This window comes from Marmota marmota, unplaced genomic scaffold, assembly GCF_001458135.2.
Source record: "Marmota marmota marmota unplaced genomic scaffold, marMar, whole genome shotgun sequence".
Lineage (NCBI taxonomy): Eukaryota > Metazoa > Chordata > Mammalia > Rodentia > Sciuridae > Marmota > Marmota marmota.
Window position 1 is genome coordinate 3853040 of NW_026000022.1, and position 22362 is coordinate 3875401.

General features: G+C 44.0%; 1 protein-coding gene across 19 annotated transcripts in view; it reads right to left on the minus strand.

Moving 5' to 3' along the window:
- The window catches only part of Il1r1 (interleukin 1 receptor type 1), a 74645-nt gene that overhangs the window by 27503 nt on the left and 24780 nt on the right, over positions 1 to 22362 (minus strand). For 7 of the 19 annotated variants that reach the window (XM_048810489.1, XM_015504968.2, XM_015504969.2 and 4 more), the window contains one exon: positions 3321 to 3397. Coding sequence is in view for 7 of the 19 variants with exons in the window: in XM_015504966.2 (XP_015360452.1) it covers positions 159 to 167 (9 nt within the window). In the remaining 12 variants the exon portion in view is untranslated. Of the gene's footprint in view, positions 1 to 158; positions 262 to 3320; positions 3398 to 14354; positions 14577 to 22362 lie in introns of those variants that run through there. The other 12 variants (XM_048810487.1, XM_015504964.2, XM_015504963.2 and 9 more) reach the window with 7 other exon arrangements.

Consider the following 22362-nt stretch of genomic DNA (forward strand, 5'->3'; position numbering starts at 1 on the left):
AAAAAAAAAAAAGTCTGCCTCTTTTTTTTTTTTTTTTTTTAACAGTACTAGGGACTGAATCCTGGGGTGCTTCACCACTAAACTACAATCCCAGCCCTTTTCATTCATTCATTCATTTTTATTTTGAGGCAGGCTCTTGCTAAATTGCCAAGACTGACCTTGAACATGCAATCCTCCTGCCTTGGCCTCCTAAGTCAGTCATGGAATTATAGACCTGTGCTCGGCTCTGGAGACAAAAGGTGCTTATCTTCTTATTTGTAGCTGTAAGTAAGTAAATACACAGGTACAAAATATTTTAAGATGATTCTCCTTCAGACTTAACACAAGCAATCATTGGAATGTTAACTAGAAAGTGTTCTCTTTAAGAAGATCAATTAAAAGTTACAAAAATCCTACAAGATTTTCTAAGCATGCAAGACACACCTATTCAGATTCTCGTCACTTTACTCCCAGTACCAGGATGATGATCCTGAAGTCTGGCTCAAGCCTTGAAAACCAGTCTCAGACTAGTTAAACTGCATTCCTTAAATATCATGTGCTTCTGACACTTTATTCAAGTAAATTGGCCTTATCCCAAATTGGTCTAGATTAATGGTATTATTGCCATATATACCTGAAACTCTATTCAGGTTATGAAATAAGGTAGAAGGTTTTGGAGCCTGGTAGCCTGGCTTTTGACCTTTCTCTGGGACTGTATGGATGTGTGTTTTAAGTCTTTACAGTAGGAATAAAGAGAAGAAAGTTACCAGGAACTGGTAAGTTTCCTGCTTAGCAGTTCCGGGCATCACTACCACTCACATTAGTTGATCAATGACAAAATGAGGGCATTATGAAATCATCTGAGCACAGCAGCTGGTGGTTCACTGAGGCACAAGATCAGGCTTGTCTGATTATTAGGCAGGCAGAAGATGCCAAAGTATCTTTTAGAGAGAGCGTGTCTAAGGTATAATTCCAGATTGATCATAGACAAACAACTCTGATGATCATACATCCAAGACCAGTGGTGTCCACCCCTGGGCAGTGTGATCTTGGACGTGACTCCTTCCTGGACCTCACTTTCCTCATCTGGCACAGGTGGGCACTGAGGCAGATGACATCAGTCATTCCCTACTCAAACAGTCTATAAAATAGGAGTTCCAGGCTTGACTTCTGCCCCCAAACTGGAATAAAGAAAGAGGTGGGAGTAACCCCCTTCCCCTCACCAGGAGCCGTCCAGAATCCACATCAGTCCCTAGGACCCAGGGGTCAACGGGTCAGCACTGAGCCTAGAGATGGGCAGTAAAGGTCACATGACCAAGGGGAGTGAGAGCATCAGAGAGGCACTCATCCAGATGTGTTCCCAATAAAAGTCAACACAAGCCCCACGTGGTGGAACACGCCTGTAATCCCGGCATCTCGGGAGGCTGAGGCAGGCGGATCGTGAGTTCAAAGCCAGCCTCAGCAAAAGAGAGGCGCTTAGCAATTCAGTGAAACCATCCCTCTAAATAAAATACAAAATAGGGCTGGGGATGTGGCTCAGTGGTCGAGTAGCACTGAGTTCAATCCCTGGTAATACCCCCCCCCCAAAAAAAATCAACACAAACCCCATGATACCCTCAGCAACATAGAAATTCCAAGGTAGAGCTGACATGAACTGGCTTCCTAGTGCCAGTAGTTGAGAGGCTGTTTAAGCCCGGGAGCCCCAAACACAAAGGGCACCGTGGATAGAAGTTCAGCCTCCATGCCTCAGTGCCCCCAAGTGACAAAGTGAGGCTGATGACAGTATTTGTCATTGATGGTTGCTATGAGGATGACATGAATCGCCACACTGAAAGGGCTCAGAACAAACAGTATCCGTCAAGGTCCCTCTGATGTTAGTTATTCTGAATCGCATGGCCAGGCAGAAGACAAAGGCAAGTGTTGGGGAAATGTTGTTGGTTATCCATTCATTTCTCTATTTAGTTGTTGCCCCACTGAGCAATTATATCACGGCTATCTTCATGCCTGGGTCCACATGGGATGGTGCCAAGAGGTGCAACTGGAGTGTCCCAAAGTGCCCCAACATGAAGGGTGTGCCGAGGAGCTGGACTGTCGTCATTTGAAGATGGCAGAAAATCACTTCATGATTTTATATCGTGCAGTGGGCTGTGGCTAGGTTTTCTTTTTGGAAATCTTGGCACCCGGGTGGAACATAATCTAGTGACAAGAGTGGGGACAGGCTACCATGAAGGTCCAGATGAGAGATGAGAGGGCAGGCCATCCAGCAGGGCAAGATGTGTGCCTGGGGACAAGGGTGGGGATGGCAGGCTGACTGGGGGCCAAGGAGGGCTGCCCAGGTTAGGAGGACAGGCTCAGGGACCCACAGACAGCTCAGAGGAGATCAGAGGGTGTCACTGGTGCTAACCAGGCCTAGATCTCCTGGGACAAGGCCAGCAGTGTTGTCTCTAGCCAAAATCAAAACTTCAAACATAGCCAGGTGTGGGGGCACCCACCTTAATCCCAGTTACTCAGAAGGCTGAGGCAGGAGGAATCCAAGTTCAAGGCCAACCTGGGTAACTTAGTGAGACTCTGCCTCAAAATGAAAATTTTTAATGTCTAGGGATGCAGCTCAGCAATAGAGCACTTGCCTAATCCACATGAGCACCTGAGTCTATCCCCAGTCCTGCGAAGAAGAAGAAGGAGGAAGGAAGGAAGGAAGGAAGGAAGGAAGGAAGGAAGGAAGGAAGAAGGAAGGAAGGAAGGAGAATTTGGGTGTAAAGAGAAAGAAAAGTGAAAAATGGACAGGAAGGCCTGGAATGTTCTAGAATTGAGGAGAGCTCTGTTCCCACATTGGGAATCATCATTTTAGAGTTCACAGCTGCAGTGGGGCTTGGTTGACCAGAAAACGTGAGTGGGCAGTGGCTCTCAACTGAGTCATAGAGTCCTTCAAATATCTGATAAAATCTTCCTCTTACCTCCCCTGTCCCTTCCCTTCCTGTCTCTCGGGGTCACTGTCTTGCTCTTTCTTCTCTGAAATCAACTCTTTCAGCTTCTATACATGAGTGAGATCATGCAGTGTGTGTCTTTCTGTACCCAGCTGTTTTCACTTAATTTTATCACCTCCAGGCCCACCCAAATGATAGGACCTCCTAAATATATACAAACATTCAAATGCCAGTTACAAAGTGAAACTAAATCTGATAGCACCACAGAGCTTCTTCCAAAGAAAAGTGGGCCAAGAAATATAAAATATGTTTGCTTAGAGTACAAGTCATGTCAGGGTCACCTGGAGCTAAGGGTGGAGGGCTTCAATAATTTATGAGAAAAAGTAGGGGGATCCTGGGGTGACCCAGCCTTGTTACCTTGGAGAAGGCCTTTTCCTGTGGGAAGTGATCCGGCTTCTCAGGAGGGAGTCACCATCTTTAGGGGACGTGTCTACCTGGGGAAGAAAGAGGACAGGAGTGAAGTTTGAATCTAGAGGCCTGATGGACCCACAGCTGCAGCCAGGACCCCAACAGAGGTGGGAAAAGCTCCTGTGCCCACAAAAACGAGCTGAATGTTTAAAAGATCTGTGTCCCACAGCCCTGAGGACAGAACCCTTTTAGGAAATGCAGTCACAGGTGTGGGGAACACAGAGGGTCTTACAACCCCAAACTATTTTTGATGAGACACACGCACTTTGCCAGACATGGATGCAGAAATGAATCAAATGTCCTCTAGGGGTGTCAGAGCTCACTACCAGGCCTCAGGCCTTGCCAGAGGCCAGAGAAAATGAACAGCCCCTTTTGAGACCAGCACACTCATCTTCCAAGTCCTTGATCTTCCTTATATCAAGTGTATCAGTAGACCTGCACCCCATATTGCATAATTTAAAATAACTTCATAAAAGCTGATTTAGATTGCCCTGCTGTTCGGTCCTATAGATTACCTCACCATCATTCCCTTGTTTTTCTTTTAATATTTTGTAGACTGATTTTTTTTTTAATGTCTGAGTCATTTCCTTGGGCCCATAACAAACTTTTGAGGCCACATAGACCTTTTAATATCCATCCAAAAAGCAGCCTGACAAATTCAATGCTAAGCACTTTGCTTAGACTAGACGCACTAAATCCCAACCTGTTACCCTTCAGAGACAGTATGTACATCACATTAAGCCATCAGAACCTCAGTGGCTCATCAGCATGAATCCTATCACAGGGAAGACTCCCTGAAATTCCTGTTCCCAGCCCTAGGACAGAGCCTTCCCATCTCCAGGTGGTGCCCCAGACACCTCTGCAGCTGAGGGAATTATATAAAGTCACAAGGGAATTAAAGATTGGGGGAGAAGAGAAGGTTGATGAGGGATGAATTTATTTGGCAGGTTCAAGAAAACTCGTACAGAGAGGCTGACTCCCCACATTCCAAACCTGCTTCACTTTTCTTCTTCGTTTTGGACCCAGAAACTTCCTTTAAGAATTTTTATACTCACTATCGCCAACTGCTTACCCACTGCAGAGCCATCCACACCCGCCCTCCATGTTTATTACTCCTCTGAAATGCACTGCCCAAACCTCCAGCCTTCCCAGTTTCTCCATGCAAAGGACCCTAGGACAGAGCCTTCCCCGTCTCCAGGTGGTGCCCTAGACACCTCTCTGCAGCGGAGGGAATTATACAGAAATTGAGTTTCCATCTAACTGGATATCCCTGTGCACATGACCCACTCCCAGCCTCCATCCTCTTGATCCTGGGATGAGGTCAACACCCTGCCCCACCCACTCTCCTATGGTCATCTTCCAGCTTGTTCTGTTCCTTTTCAGCTCTGGTCCTAGCTCTGGTCCTAGCCCTGTCACAGTGCCCTCTAGGATGTCTCCATTCAGTTCTCCTCGTCCAGTCCAGAGGCATCTGGGACTCAAAGCTGATTCTAAGAAGCAAACAAAGCTCTGGGAGGAGGGTCCCATCACACTCGCATCTGGTAGGAGCTCAGTAAACACTTATGGAACAAAGGAAGGAGGGAAGGAAGTAAGCCACCCCACCCACCCGCCATCTTTGTATGAGACACATAGGGACGGAAACCTGGCCTAGAGTCAAGGAAAGCAAGGAAAGAAAATGGGTACTGAGTATGGGTTGGAGAATGGAAATGGCACTGGGGCCGCTGGGGTCTAGAGATAGACCAGAAATCACACAGGAAAAGGTAGAATTCTTCTTAAGGAGTGAGATAAAGGGCTCATGCCCAGACGACTGGCAAAAGAATTGGTGATGAGAACAACTCTGAGCTGGAGACCATGAACTAACTCTTTCTTTTGTTCATGGGGGATTGAACTCAGGGGCACTTTACCACTGAGCTACATCCCCAGTCTTTCTTATTTTTCTTAATTTGAAAGAGGGTCTCACCGAGTTGCTTATGACCTCACTCAATTGCTAAGGTTGGCCTCGAATTTTGGATCCACTAGCCTCAGCTTCTTGAGTCACTGGGATTATAGACATGTGCCACCATGCCCAGCTGGAAAACTGTTATTAGCCAAAGAAACACTGGGTAAACAAGACCTCCCTTATTTAGGGGCAACTGATCCATATCCATTGTAAAAGTGGTTTATGGTAAATGCAAAATATATCTTCAAAAAACACCAGCAATAAATACAAAGTCACAGATTTAGTCTACTGTGTTATTTTTCAAATTGAATTTACCACACAAAATAAAATGACCAAGGACAGGAAAGAGATTCAGTCACCCAATGAATGAATACACCATAATATCCGGTGCCTCATTTCTACCTTGGTACAAGGTCTGAGGCTAGATGACATGACTAGACTGGAGACTAACCTCTGCACAGCAGCTTTTAGCGAGGTCGGGGGAGGGGGACACCAAGACACTGATGGCCAGCCCCCTGGGGCCTTAGGTAACCAGAAGCCCACAGCTAGTCACTTTCTCCCCCAAGCAGCCTTGTTGGTTCACTGAAGTGTACCCAGATTTGTTTGGCAATCACACACAAGAAAGCCAACAGTCACGAAGTGCCAAGTATGGTTCCCATTGCTCTTTGCTGACTATACCACATCTGGGAACATCAGTGTATCACATGATGCAGTGGCACATGGTACATACAAAGCTATTGGGCATTAAAGAGAAAATACACATTTGAGGCATAAAGCAATTTCCTCCCTGCTATGGTTCCAAGACGGTTTGTCCCCTCTGAAACTCATGTTGAAATTTGATCGCCACTGTGGCAATATTGAGGGACGATCCTTTAAAAGATGTTAAGAGATCAATGCTGCTGTCATAAGACTGGGTTAATTTCCACAGGAGTAAGTAAAGTCCTCTTTCTCCTGGATTAGCTGCCCTGAGAGCAGGTTATTATAAAGCGAGGTCCTCCCCCATGTCTTCTTATCCCCTCTACATGCAGTCTCCTGAATTTCCACTTCTCTGCTGTTACGAGGCATTATAAGGCCCTCACCAGATGCAGCCGCCTGATCTTGGACTTCCAGCCTCCAGAACTGTAAGTTAAATAAATTTCTAATGTTTATAAACTGCCCAGTCTCAGGGACTCTGTTATAGCAACTTAAAACAGAACAAGATACTACTAGCTTCAGGATGAGAAACTTAAAACATGAAACATGAAAGCATACAAAACTAGAAATTAAGTATAAGAATTAAAAATGAACAACATATTGGGCCTCCCCCAAAACTTCCCTTCCAGGAAGAACTGACTCCATCCAACACTTTCTGTCCCTCTGCAAAAAACTCCTTCCCCAGTGTAGGCACAGAAAAAGTGACAAGTGGGGACAGAGGAGCTGTCACAAGACCCCAAGCCTGTTTCTTTCATGGGCATAGGGCCCAGTGTAGGGGGAAGGGGCATTTTTCCCAAGTTTGTGTTGGTGGCCACATTGTATCTGTTAAACACCTTCTTATTCCTGAGGAATTTCTCATGCTCTTGAGGAATTCCTTTCTTATTCCGGAGGAATTCCCCCACATTGTGAGTCTGCCTTCTAGAACAGAAGTCAGGCACCAGTGAGGTGCTACACATCAGACACACCATAGATGATGTGAAGCCATGTGGAGGGTGATGTCAGACATGCTGAGGGTACACAAAGCATGGGTCCCCTGCAGGGAACCTGGCACAGAGGCACCCAGTGCTCCGTGTCCAAGCACTGGCTGGGCTCATGCTGTATCGAGCTACTTCCTCTCCTTCCTTCTTTCCCTCTCGTGAGGGGCCCTGAGCATGCACACAAGTAGACATGCCAGTCTGCACGTCTGAGTCCTTTCTCCACACAGCCCTGCTTAGCCACTCTGCAAATCAGTCCAATACATTGCCAGTGGAGTTCATGGAGATTACCTGGAAAGAGACCTGTATAGCTCTGGAACTGGAATCCAGGTTGTTTGAGGAGAGAATTTCAGGGGTCACAGATACTTGAAGCTCGGTCAAGAGGGTTGCTGGTGGGTCCAGATTCCCAGTAAGCACATCTTGTCCTATTAGACTCTTCACCATGCCAAGGGACATACTTGTTGAGTTGCATAGCAGAGCCTTCCCAAGTACAGGGCCTACCTCTAATTTAAATCTCAACATAAACCCAGGAAGAGTGAGTAGACAGCAAGAGGTAACTTTCTCCTCCCCAGGATCTGAAGTAGGCAATCCCCAAATATGAAATTTATAAGAAAATCTTAACCATACTTAGTCCATTTTCTGAGACAACAACTGAATATCTGAAATTGAGTAATTCATAATGAACATAAATTTATTTGGCTCATGGTTCAGGAGGCTGAGAAGAACGAGTAAGAGCATGGTGCCAGCATTTACTAGGGAACTTTGTGCTATGTCATCCCATGGTAGAAGGTGGAAAGGCAAGAGGGTAGGAGTGAGCAAGCAAGCAGGAGAGAGCTAAACTCATTTTCATAACAAATCCTCTCCTGCAATAGTGAACTCACTTCCCAGATAATGACATTATCATTCCTGAGAGCAGAGCCCTGGGACCTAATCCTTCCCCTTAGGCTTCACCTCCCAACACTGTTGCATTATGCATTAAGTTTCCAACAGGTGAACTTTAGGGACACATTGAAACATAGCACAAACTTTCCACATTGCCACCTCATTCCAGTGTACACTTCTACCTTTCCATAAATATGTATTCAGCATCATTTAATACAACCTCTCAGTCCAAACATTAATGGATGTATAGACTTGGTGTAGTGGAGAAATATTCAAGGAATGAGGTTGCAACTAATTTGGCCATACCTCAGAAGTGACTGAGAGTGAGTCATATTCTTTAGCTTATGAAATGTCATAAGCTACATGTTCTATTGAAAGTCACTGGAAATGCAAGGGAATGAATTATTGTTCTAAAACTAAATCCATAACTATGACATTTTACTGTTACACATTTGTTTTGGATTCATATTCAACAGTCTTCAACATTGAGACCAAAAATGTTCATTTGAAAGATAGAGCTAAAAGGAACATACAAAGCCACAAACCATCTATCTGTAGATGTTAGAATCTGATACTTACACAAGTCCCTGATTCTTAAACCAGAATCCACATATTGCAAGGAGGATCTACAGACAGCCAGGAATCACTTTTACTTAAAGAGTTCTTGGGAGAGTTATTATTTTTATATTAGAACAAACATGGCTATACTGTAAAGTGGGAAGAAAAAGGCTTTAAAATGTGCCCAGGATAAAACAAGAGGCATCAAAAAAAAAAAAAAAAATCCCCCAAGCTGAGCCACTTTGGAGCACTAGGTAAAGCATATGCTTTTCACTTCTCAGAGTGAGTCCTTGGATGGTAAAATGTAAGTGGTGCTATGCTAAATCAATGCCCAGTCATCTCTACACCATCCCATAGAAACAGAAGCGTCGGGGCCCTTTGAACTCATACCCAGTGGACAAGACAGAAAGACCAACCTAACTCCAACTACCAACAAGTCCACCGCGTGACCAGACTCAGAATGGAGAAGGAGGAGGTGGGAATGACCAGAGAAAAGTCTGAGGACCACCACGGTTTGCTCCAATCATAACAGGACCATTTCCACTCTGGACAGATCAGTAGCACACATTGTCATTCACAGACATTCCAAAACTCCAGTTGCACTTTCAATAGGATAGGCACAAGAATCAGCTGTACAAAATCGTGAGCAAACAAAACCACTTCAACAAGAGGGAAAAAAGAACTCATTTGCTATCTCAGAAAGCCCAAGATTCACCCAGATTGGTGATCTTCCCATCAGCAGATGAATCCAAAAGCCTAGCTGATTTGGCTTATTAACCCATACAAATAGAAAAAGAAAAAAAAATTTCTATCATCAAGGATGCATAAAATAAGAAGATAATGTAAAAATTGCCAAAATGGTTTCAGGAGTTGCTAAGAAATCTAATATCAGCTATCACAAGTCTCAGAACCACAAGACTTGCGGTTTCAATGAAGGCACATGGGTTTTAATGGCAAATGGGAAAAATGAGGCACAAGAGACATGGTTTACTGTCACAAGATGCCACAAAGAGGAATGGGTCAGACCCTTCCAGGCAGGCAAAAACAAGCTCTGATTCTCATATTGGGATCTGCAGCGTCCCAGAGGACCAGCATTCTCCACAGGAATGTCCACATTGTTTTCCATTGTATAATTTTTTCATTGAGGGTAAAATATACATATAGTGAGACACACAAGCCTTATGTGTACAACTGCATAAACCAGACAACTGTATGCACCTGGGATACTCCACCAAGACAGACCACTGCCGCCACCCTCCAGGGTTCTCTCCTGCACCTTCAGAGTCATCACCCATGCACGCGGCTCCCACCATTCTGATTTCTATCACCGCTACCTTCGATCCTTTAATAATGACCCTAAGTGTATCCTGGAGGGCTAACTTTTACCCTACTCACCAGTGCCCTGCTTCTTCAGGACCCATGTTCTTACCACCAAATCATGGAGGGAAGCATCCATTCCCAACAGGGCAGGCATGACCCCCAGGAGAGCATTTCAGAAACTGTGGGGAAGCGGACACTTTGGGGGATCACAGTGCATTTGGTGAGTGTTGAGGGCCATGGATGCTAGACATCTGGAGTATCACGAGGCAGTTCTGCTCAGAGAAGCCTTGTTTCCAAGTCCCACATGACCACAGATGTCCCACAGACATTCATGCCAACACTTACAGTTTAGCTTATAAATCAATCCATATTTATATAAAATGTATACTGTTGTGTTCTATCATCAAGGATGCATAAAATAAGAAGATAATGTAAAAATTGCAGAAGAGTTTTCAGGAGTTGCTAAGAAATCTGGTATCAGTGATCACAAAGATTCAAAACCATAAGACTGGTGATTTCAACTAAGGCTCGTGAGGTTTAACAGCAAAAGGGAAAAAATGAGGCACAAAAGACAAGGTTACTGTCACAAGATGCCACAAACAATAATGGGTCAGATCTTTCCAGGCAGGGAAATACAAGCTTTGATTCTCAAGTTGGGATCTGCAGAGTCCCAGACCCCAGATACTGTTGGCATAATTTCCATACATACTAAATTTTTTAGGAATGCCACTACTGTGAAGTTAAGAAAAGACTGACCTTTGACTACCATTCAGACCTCGACCAAGGTCATCACTTCATCACTTCCAAGGACTCTGAGCTGTGCCATGCTACCACAGAGTGAGTCTGCATAAAGCACTGGGGAACTTTACTAGTTTCTAGTTAGTCTCAGTCCAAGCATCTACATGCTGAAGTGCATACTTTTTTTTTTTTAATTTTTTATTGTTGGTTGTTCAAAACATTACATAGTTCTTGATATATCATATTTCACAGTTTGATTCAAGTGGGTTATGAACTCTCATTTTTACCCCGTATACAGAATGACAGTAGAGGGGGTAGAGAGAGAAGAGGGGAGGAGAGAGGAGGGGAGGGGGAATAGTAGAGGATAGGAAAGGCAGCAGAACACAACAGACACTAGTATGGCAATATGTAAATCAATGGATGTGTAACTGATGTGATTCTGCATACTTTTAATGCAAATTGCTTTTATTTCTTCTTTACATGTAGGTATTTACCCATTTGTAAAAATTATGGTAGAGGTAAGTTTTACATATCATTTCACAATTGTTAATGGGTGTTAAAAATATTTGCATTAAGAGGAAGGTGTTGGGTTTTCAATGAGGTAAGAAACACTGACGGGAAGTGACAACATCTAACTTTTCACTTAACTCTTGTGCAGGAGGCATTACTGTACTTCTAGGTGTCCAGAAGTTCCTCAATTTGGAAAGCCAGATGAGCAGAGACCAGGCTGGATAGACCCTCCCTGTTAACACCCAGCCAAATCATGATTATGGAACTGAGCTTTCCAGGCAGACCATTTCAAGAGGAGGCCTGACAGACATTATTACTGTATGTGTGAATGTGACTGTATGACCAATGTGATTTTACAATATGTATACTCAGAAAAATGAGAAATTATATCCCATCTATGTATGGTACATCAAAGTATATAAGTGCATTCTACTGTCATGTATAATTAAAACAAATTTTTTAAATAAATAAATAAAGATACTATGTGTTTAAAAAAAAAAAAAAGATGGCCTGAAATTTGCTCTTCTCACCTCTTTAATGAAAATCTTCAAGAAAAAGTTTCTACTTGACTTTGTACCAAGAATGCTTTTATTTCTCCCAAACATTTTCCTTTTATCTTGAAAACACTGACAGCTGAGACCTTCCAAATTCCTACTGCCTGCAAGAAAGCATATTTACCTCCTTAATCTTTTCTACATATGAGAAGAACCTGCAGGGTTTTCAAAATACCAGTGCCTGATGCAGCCTGATGCAGATCCTGCTTGGCTTCCAATCCTGCATGTCATGGAGTGTCTCTGGCAATACTGAGGTAGGTACATGCAGGACTGAGACACAGACTTACCTCGGCAGCCCCACTTGGAATACTTTACATGCGACTAAGTCAGCAAGGTGTGCATGTTACATTTCTAGCCTGATTTCAGGCTCCACTTCATCTCCACTCTTGTTTCTCTTTCATCCTATTTTTAATCTATGGCAACTTGTAAATCCTTCCTAAAACAGGTGGAGATGGAAAAGTGTCCCCATTACTCTGCCACATGTGTGCCTATGGTGCAATATGCATGAAGACTCCTCAGCACAGAATTCAAAGGTATGCTGGTGAGCAGAGATCTTGAAGAAGCCCAGCCCCTTTCAACACTCAATGAGATCACTTGGTGCCAGGGTCCCACTGCACGCTCCCAGGGGCTGAGTGTGCCCAGGAGACCACCGCAGCATTTTCTGTGGTCATGACAGGCACTCAGAGAACAAAGCTGCTGGTGCTGCAGATCCTCATGCCACTCCACCAGCCCACCTGATAACCACAAAGAGGAAAACGCAAACCAAGCACCAGCTCTGTGGGGCTGGGTCACAGCCAATGAGACAAAGGTGCCCCTGATGACTTCTCCCCTTTGAAGTGGCAAATTCATAATGGATCCTTGTGTTGCTTAAGATGATGAGGATCTCTACAATTCCCCAACCCTGGTGCTATGGTAGTTTCCCTGCAGTGGTAAGTGCTTCCCCTTTGTCAAATGAGATCCTCCCTCTACAGAGTCTTGGTTGCAGGTGACAGACACATATCTACCACCTACAGATATTTTCCAATGGCGTGTTTTCATCTGTCCTAGTCCACATACACAAACAAAACATGGGATACATCTTGGCACCATTTTTGATTCTTAGGGAACCACAGAGCTCTATCTGTGACCACCTCCTCACCCTCTAGCTGGAGATGCTGTATAGTGTCCCCTACATAGCCCAGGTACCCACACTCTGGGTAGAGAAGAAGATTTCAAAGAACCCCTTTCTGAAGAGAGACTCTGGATGTCCTATTACTTTCCAGGAGGACATACATCCACCAGAGGACAGGAATTTTCATTTGTTCTTTTCCTTGTTTTAGTCCCAGAACTTGCTACAGTGCCTGACATAAAGAGGCATTCAATAAACATTTGTTGGATGTGAATTGGTGTTTTTCCAATGGTGAAGAATTTGCTCAAAAGTGTTATATGTTTCAGAACCCTAAAGAACATCTTGATGCCATATTACGATACACAGGGCACAGAGAAGCCCACTAGAAATGATTAGTTTGGTCCTGCCCTGCCAAGGTCACATGAGAATTCAGGTCAAACATCCTTTCTCAAACTGCACGGCAGCCTAGGAAGCAGTGACCATGGGGAGTTTTCCCTTCCAGTGAAGCAGAATGACAGCTCAAAGAGACTAAGTTGGGGTCCACCTCCCTTCCCCATCAAATCCACCCCAAAGGCACTATGTTTCTGCTTAGCCCAAAAGTTGGCACAGGGTCTGAATACAGAATGGTAAATGGCATATTAAATAGGATACTAATAAATTAGAGTGACTGAAAAGAGATGTCAATAGCTACTTAGTACATTCGGTGGGAAGAGATAACAAATGTCCCCAGCACCACCCTGACTCTCCTTAACTCATAGTCACAGAGTCCCATTTTACACAGAAGCCCAGTACTAAGCCAGTTCCCAGACATCACATTTCAATGATGGATGAACCTCAGCTCCCCTTTTCTCTATGCCATCAGTGGTCCAGTGCATGGGATCCCTTCTCAGTTCTTAGGATGTGGAGATAAAACCACAGGAATGTGCCCATCTGATGAGCATCCCAGGCCCCCAGGAAAACACTGAGACACTCGGATGCCACAAGTCCATGTTCCTCCTCAGTAGCCTCCCTCCCTCCTGGCAGTGCAGAGGAGAAAGCCCTGGCAGGCAGGGACTGCTAGGGGCCAACAGAGGGTAATACAGAAGACACAGGAGTTTGAAGACCACAGATGGTAGGCTCCTTCCGGATGCCAGAGCCCCAACAAGTTAATCACCTCTCTAAGCTTCTGCTTTCTCCACTGTAAAACAAGGATGATCGCCCAACCTTCTCTACAAAACTACTGGGAGGATAAAAGGACAGTAATATAAAGGCCATATAAACTCTGAAGTGCTGGGCACCCTTGTTATAAACAATGAGTGTCTGCTTACCGTCTACTTATTTGTAGCTACCTTGCCCAGGATCTTCTTTTATCTGGGGAGGACAAGTTGCCCCACCCAGTGCATTTAGAGCATTCACCCCTTATCTTGCTCACTGACTGACATCTGATCCTAAACCCCTCCTCCAATACCAGTTGAACTTGACCAGATCACAGCACCTGGAAGCAATTTACAAATCCCCACCTAAAACAAACTTCAAGAAGGATCGGTGGGTTCCCAAAAGCATTCGAATTTACTCCTGCTTCACACAGGAAACACACACACACACACACACATTTAACCATCATCACCTTCTTACACAACAGACTTTCACAACCAAGGTAAGGACACCAGTGTCAAGGCTACTGTCCCCGCCACCCCGATCTACCCCCAGGGCTCTCCTGGTCTCTCCTACCTGGGCCTGCCGCCGTGCCTCGTGCTGGGATCGCAGTCGTGGATGGGATCGGGCCGAGCCCAGCTAAATCAGAGCCCTGGGAGCCGCGCGAGGGGTGCTCCGGGGCGCGGACGCATGGCGGTCACATTCCTGCCGCTCCGGGGGGCGCACGGGGCAGGCCGGCGCCTCCACCGCCCCAGCCCGGCCGCACTCCGGCTCCTCCCGGCCTGGAACCGCGGGTGCGGCTCCAACTCCAGCCCAGCGGTCGCGGGGGCGTGGAGTGGGCGGAGACTTCTCGGTCGCAACCCGGGCGGCTTCTAGTCTTGGGGAGCAGCAGAGGCTGGACAGCCCCTTCCGCACGTTCCCCTGCCCCGGGATTCCTTGGTGGTCCCCGCGCCCCTGCCGGGGTTCCGCGGGTGCCAGGGCCTTGGAGAGCTGCTGCGCACTCCCAAACCTCCGCCCTGCTCCTGGATGGCCACGGGCAGGGGGTCCCACAAAGTTAAAATTGGCAACTTACCTAGCCATCGCGACCACACTCTACCACCAATGTGAACTGAGCTAGCGACTGGTTGATCCCGAGGCGAACGGTCAGGTTTCGGTGCTCTGAGTGGCTTCAGAGTCTGGAACCTAGTCAGGTTTCTGGGACTGGTTTTGTGAACTTGGGAGTAGTCATCGCAGTTTTGTATCGCGGTTGCCTTTTCTGTGAAAAGGGATCGTAACAGCCCCCATCTTGTGGAGTGGTTGGAGAGATAAAATCGGCTAATACCTAGAAAGCAGTGCCAGGCACATAATCGAAAATACGCAAGCGTTATCTGAGGGCTTTATTGTTATTGTTAGGAACCCTATAATCTAGCTATGATCTAGATGTCAGAATGAGTACTCTTCTAAACTTCTCACTCCCGCCAGCTCACTTTGCAAATGAGAATTCACACCGAGAAAACTGCAAGAAGTCTTTCAGGACTGCGTGGGGGAGGGGAGGACACTGGGGGAGCGGGGACAGTGCCTAGCCCATCAGCGGGGGAGCTTGAAACCTGCTCAACTTCCATTCTGCATGCCTCCAGCAAGTGTCTGGACCCTCCGGCTTCTCTCCAGGTCTTCCGGATCTTAATGGACCACTCTCCCATGAGACTGTTCAGTAAATGATTCCTTCCTTCCTTCCATACACACCACCCTTTCCTGCCTCCTTTCCAAACAGAACAGGTTCTTGTTTCCCTAGGTCATCTCTTGAAATACTCCTTCAGGAACCCAAGAAATGGACATAAGGAAACTTGCAGCCATACTCATCATGAAAGCTGGCATGATGCCAATTGTTCATTTCTTTTTCTATTCCCATAAGTTTAGATGACTCGTTTTTCTGAAAAAAAAAAAAAAAAGCAGGCTAAAATCTGGTAGTGACATAGTATTATGAAAATCCACTAATTGTCCCATTCCTCAGTATTCATCTAAATAGAGATGGTTCTCACATTCTTCACTGCACTCAGACCAAGCAGAACTGATACCTTCATGCCTAGATCAGTCATGTCAGAATTTCTGGGCCTGAGGTCTAAGTGTCAGTGTTTTTAAAGCTTCCTGGTGATTCCATTGCGCTGTCAGGGTTCCTTTCAGCTCCCACAGTGTTTCCGGTACACTGAATAGTCCATCTTGATTGGCACTTCAACAGGCATGGTCACATGGCTTCGTTAATGAAAACTAAAGTAGGTAGGCCTGGGTTGATGCCGCAAACCAACCCAGAAGCCCTAGGTTGGTAAACATGAACTTGCCTTACCATTTATGTAGTGAAAGATTTTTATAAAATCAGTTTACAAGTAGAAAGTGAAATTAATTAGTGTAATAATCCAAAAATAAAAATTACATTTCCGCCAGGTACGGTGATGCCCTCCTATAATCCTGGTAACTCAGGAGCCTGAGGCAGAAGGATGGCAAGTGCAAGGCTAGCCTCAGCAATTCAGTGAGGCTTTAAGTAACTTAATGAGACCCTGTCTCAAAAAATAAAAAGGGTTGGGGATATGGCTCAGTGGTTGAACCCCTTGGTTCAATCCCCAGTACCAGGGGATAAAAAAAGAACAAAAAATAAAAATTATACTTTTTCTTTTTTTTTTTTAAGCTAGGGTCTTGCTATGTTGCCCAGGCTACCATTGAACTCCCGGGCTCAAGGAACAAGTGTTCCTCCTACCTCAGCCTCTCCAGCATCTGGGATGACAGGCACATGCCATTGTACCCGGATTTCCTTTTTTTCAGGGTTGAACCCTCCCTTCCCCAAATATCCTGCTAGACATTCAGGCCTCTATACCCAAGTGGGACTCCTAAGTACCCACTCCAGTGACAGGATTTGAAGACCTCCCTTTCTCACCTTATAATGTTGAAGGTCTCATCTGGGGTCTTGAAGCCACCTCCTCCCTCACAGAGCCATACCAGGCCCTTTCCCTGTCCTTCCCTTTGTTTCCTTCCCTAGACACCTGGTACAGGCACATGCCTCACTTCACCTCTGACCTGGAGTCCCGCCGAAGGGGACACCATCATCCCAATTTCACTCTCTGCGGTGCTCTCAGCTCCACACATTGTTCTGACACCTTGATATGCCACCCTCCTTAAGAGAGACCTCATCCCCTGAGGATTTTCAGCCCATCTCCCACCTGTCAGGCTATTGGGTCCTGAGCACCTCTGTGGGAGGAGTCTCTAATAATACACCTGAAACAAAATCACACTGCCAAGTGCAACAGGATCTGATGCCTAGCAGCAGAGCTACCTGGGCCTAGGGGCAGGCTGCCCCACAAAGTCCAGGGCATCCCAGAGTGAAATAGCCAAGAGTCACCAAACCCTCCAAGCAGGGTTATGAAGGGCCAAGAGGATAAACCTCTGGAAGAATTCTTGCAATTGAGACAGTCAGGACAAACATGGTCTCAGCTGAAGTTTATAAGACCACAGGGTACCCTACACACCTGAATTCCTCCCCACAGACCAAGACAACCCCTTAATCACCTCTATCTCCCTCATCCTCACCACCCTCAAAGATAGGAGGGGAAAGAATTCTGAAGAGAGTGTGTCATTACCCCCAAAGACACTAAGCAGAAATGAAACGACTCTTAATCAATGAGATTTTTTGTTTCCACCACCAGATGGAAATGGGAGATCATAAGCAAAGTGGACTTCAGTTGCAGATAAATAAAGAAAATTACATCACACAGGGCCTCTATGATTCTTAACTTGCTACACCTATTTTTGCTATTTTGGGAGCTACCAGTAATCTCTCACAGAACCACAGTGCAGATCTAAAACCGCTGTCCCAGATGGATTTCCTTCTACAGCCCAGTTTTTCTGCTTCTCTCATAGTTTCCATCCACTGACCTCCAAACCACTACTTTCTCACCAACATCTGTCATGACCTCCTCTCCCTACAACTTCTCAGTTTAATCAGTTCTTCGTGGGTTTCTACAATCATCTTTCTAATCATCATCCAAATTCCTCTGATTTTTAAGCCCTTCACCAAACAGAAAGCCACAAGTGAAACAGAGATGAGAGCAGATCAGAAAGTGTAACATATGCCATGAGACTGTCGAGGCCATGGGTCATTTCTTAACCTCCTTTACAGGAGGAGGAGAAAAAGATGGCAGGGACAGACAGACCAGCTCTTTTGTTCTACTTCAGCTTTAATCTTGCTCAATTAAGGCAAGTGACTAAAAAAGGGGTTTTGCACCCATTTTGCATCCCCTATTAACACAGAAACAACACAGAGGCCGTAGACTTGGTAAATTCTTCTACACCTAGCAGAACCAGATTGTGGCCTCCCTATCTCTCATGCCAGCTGTCTCCTATTTGATGATTGCTGTAACATATAAAACTTAAAGCACCAATAACAGAACCGTCAATTGCTATCCCAAATAGCCCTTATCAGCTTTACCCATGCTATCCAAGATAGCTATTGAAACTTTTTTGCTTGGACATATTCCAGACCTCTAATAAGAGCATGACTCTCCTTAAATCCATTAAATTTTTATTTTGAGACAGGGTCTCACTAGATTGTATACAGCCTCACTAAGTCGCTGAGACTGGCTTCGAAACTATGATTCTCCTGCCTTGGCCGCTGGTATTATAAACATGCACCACCAAACCCAGCAAATCCGTTTAAATTTAATACTCCTTTCCTTGTAATTCTAGATAGTCTTACCATCTTTGGGCCTCTGCAATTTTCTGTAGGTGGTCTCTAAGTTTTATCACAAGCACCTTCCCAAATCTAGACCTTCATATTGAAGCCTCTCAACTCTTTGATCCTTTCTGAATATAATTGTGCATTTATTTTCTCTAAATGATTTTTCTTTAATATGATCACTGTAGTAAATTAAGGACAGTTTCTGCTGAATTTAGAGATGCCATATTTAGTTGTTCCTCCTTCAATTTAGAAGACAAGTCTAATTTTCCTCCCTTGAGCCTGGGCTGGTTTTAGTGACTTGATTAACCAATTGCAACCAATAGAAGGAGATGAAATGAACTTTCTGGCACTTTTGAACCCAACCATAAAAACTTCTCAAGTCCTTCCTGGGCCTCTTGAAACACTCACCCTCAGTCTCCAGAGTTGCCAGGTAAAAATTATTATCCTTAGACTGCCAAACTATTAGAAAGCCCAAGTTACATGGAGAGCATGTGCAGGTGCTCCAGTGTACAACCCCAGTTGTCAGCAAGAATCAAATGTAACCATGGGAGTGCACCATCTTGGATGTCAGGCCAATCAACCCCAGCCAGCAGATATCTGATTACATCCACCTGAGAGGCCCCAAATGAGAACCATGTCACTGAGCTTCATCAGCCCACAAAATCATGAGAGAGAATAATACATTATTATGTGGTCTAGAGCAGAGGCTGGCATGATCCTTGGAAGACGCCAAGGCCTCTTAGTCTTGAGTCCTCCTGGGTGATAACTGTGGAAGCCCATAATCTCAATGACTTATTAATATAAATGACCCAGGATCCAGATAGGACCAGATTTGGGGCAAGAGACCCAAACAGACCTCTGAGTGGGCTCTCAGGAAGGAGCTAAAAGGATTCCATCTAGATCTATGCCTCTAGATCGATGCCAGCCAATACATGTAATCTCTAGAAACATGAAGCTATTTAAATGATTTTAAATTAAATAAAATTAAAAATTCAGTTCCTCAGTGGTCCTAGCCATATTGAAATATTCAAGAGCTCAGCAGTCACATTACTAGTGGCTACCGTATTGGACAGAGCAGACATAGGACACGCCATTGCTGCAAAACATTTTGTTGGATATTGCTGCTTAAAGCCTGACAATTCAGGGCCTGGAACAAAGATCCTTCTCTGAAAAGACAGTCTTCACCCAAAACCAACAATCTGCTTATTTTAAATCTCTACCGGAACAAGAATCTTCTTCACACCTTCCTCCTTCCTTTCAATCAACCATTTCAGCATCCCATTCCTTTTTCATTGCTCATCTAAATCCTACCTGCTCACACAATCCCTCTACATTTTAGGTACAGTGTATGTTATTACAATTACTTTCTATTAATTAGTATAATTTTTGTAAATTTATTAATATATCATTTTATATAAAATAAAATTTTTTTTTCAGTAAAAATAAATTGCAAAGTCTTCAGAGATAGGAACCTCTGTATTTGCAGAGGATGGAGAATCTGTCTATCTCCTGTCCCTAAATGCTCAGGCACAACTAGGTAAAGAGCCAGCAGGTTAGAAGTAATCAATTTACCAGCTAAAGAGGAGAGTGTAAAGCATTTTTTTAAATTATTATCAATGTTACCCCAAATGTCCTCACAGTGATTTTTAATAGGGGCAACACTGTGGTTGCCAGCCACAGGGTCAGGAAATCTGCAAAAGAACATTTATTACCCTTAAATTAAAAATAACAGAGCACAGATTGAAGATATAATTGGGTCAGCAAATAAAATTCTAAAATCTTACAATGCTCTACGTTTTTTCCTTTTTGTTTATTTTTTAAGAAAAAAAATCATTTATGGTGCCTTGCCCTTTGGCATATTACCTATGTGTTTGTCAGATCACTTGATGATTTTTCAACTAATTCTGGGCATGAAAGTAATGGCACAAAGAAACAGTGTCTGAGAGAGCAGGTGCATACTCAGGACCTCAGCTTCCTAAGAGCACCAAGAACCAGGCCCAGCATGGAAAGGCCTGAATGAGAAGAAAGCCACAAGTCTCCTAGAATGAGAGTGTTTTGCTATGCTAAGTAAAAGTAGGAAATTTCAGGATAAAAATGGCAACCAAGAAGGTATGGAGTGCATTTTTTGCTTTCTTAACCGTGTGTGTGGAATTAGTAATGGGGGTGTCTGGAAAAATCTGTAAAAGCCAGTTATTTGAGAAAGACTCTGAAACAGACTCCACAGAGAGAGCAACCTAAGCCAGGGGGTGAACAGGAAATAGAGGACACCAACAAGGATAGGGCCAAGCCCACTGTGGGCACAGAGGCAGAAGAGTCTTGGCCATCACCAGCACCCCATGCACAGTTCTTACAAATCTTTTGACAGATTTACTCTATGTTTCTCATACTGATGTCCATGTAGAAGAGTATGGGTACACACCCAGAACCCGTGCAGGCACAGTTTTGTTTTTTGTTTTTTTATTTCAGTTCCTCAGTGTCCATTGTCCCTCTATAGATGTACAACTGATTTTGTATATTGTTCTTGTAACCTGAAAAAGTCACTTATTATTTCTGGTAACAATTTTATAGATTCTATGGAATTTTCTACATAGAGCACCATGTTGCTTGCAAATAAAGAGAGTTTTCTTACATTTATTTTTCTTGGATTTTTTTTTTTATGAACTCAATCCTTTAGAACAATGTTGAAAAGAAGTGAGGAAGTGGCCACTTGCATTGTCCCTGATCATAGAAGAACAACATCCATTGAGTATAATATTTATTGTAGGACTTTCTTAGATACCCTCTATCTGTTGGAAAAGACTTCTTTCTCTTCCTAATTGGCAGAGAGTTTGCATCAAGAATAGGATGTAGGATTTTGTCAAATGCTTTTTCTGCATTTATTATTATATGGTATTTCTTTTTTGTTTTAATAATATGGTGAATTATAGTTATTAATTTTCCAATACTAAGCCAATCTTGCAATTGGGGAGAAAAGCCTACTTTGCCATGATATATTTGCCTTTTTATGTATTATTGGATTTTATTTGTTAGTATTTTGTTTAGAATTTTCATGTCTATTTGCAGAGTTGCAATATCAGTTCTACCCAAACTTTTCTAATAAAATTTTCTCAGTTCATGAGTTCTTCCAAACTCTGTGAGGTAGCAGTATCCCTAGATATCCAAAATGACACAAGACACTACAAGCAAAGTCTAGACCAATAGTCCTGATTTAGGAATATTGTTCATGTTTATAAAACACAAAAACATAATCCAGAATTCGTCAATGGTATCCAAGACTGGGCCTTTTGAGGAAGGATGTAAAAGGTGAATGATGGCAGGTTAGAACAGCCTGAGGGCAATTGGGTCCTAGAGACAGACCATTCAGGAAGGGAAAGGAAAGAAGAGCTGTGAAGGAAGAAAGAAAAAACAGTAGGAGAAAGGGAGGGAGGGAGACATTTGAAAGCCAAAAACCTCAATCATTCTCTTAGTTTATTCAAAAACTAAGATTCTGGGCTGGGGTTGTGGCTCAGCGGTAGAGCAATTGCCGTGCACTTATGAGACCTGGGTTCGATCCTCAGCACCACATAAAAATAAATAAGTGAAATGAAGATATTAAAAAAAACTAAGATTCTAGTTTTTGAGTCTTCCTTCAAAAACTCAAGATTTTTGAAGGAAGAATCAATCATTAGCATTTGTATTGATTGAACAAAGGCATCAGAAGGGAAGCGTTGAGAGGGAATTCTAATAATGCTCAAAAAATTTATTAAAGTTTGCAGCACTATTCATATGTCATATGAATATATATAAAATAACCTAGGTGTTCATCGACAGATAAATCAATAAATAAAACGGGGTATTTATACATAACGAAATATTATTCAATCATAGAAAGGATGGAATTCT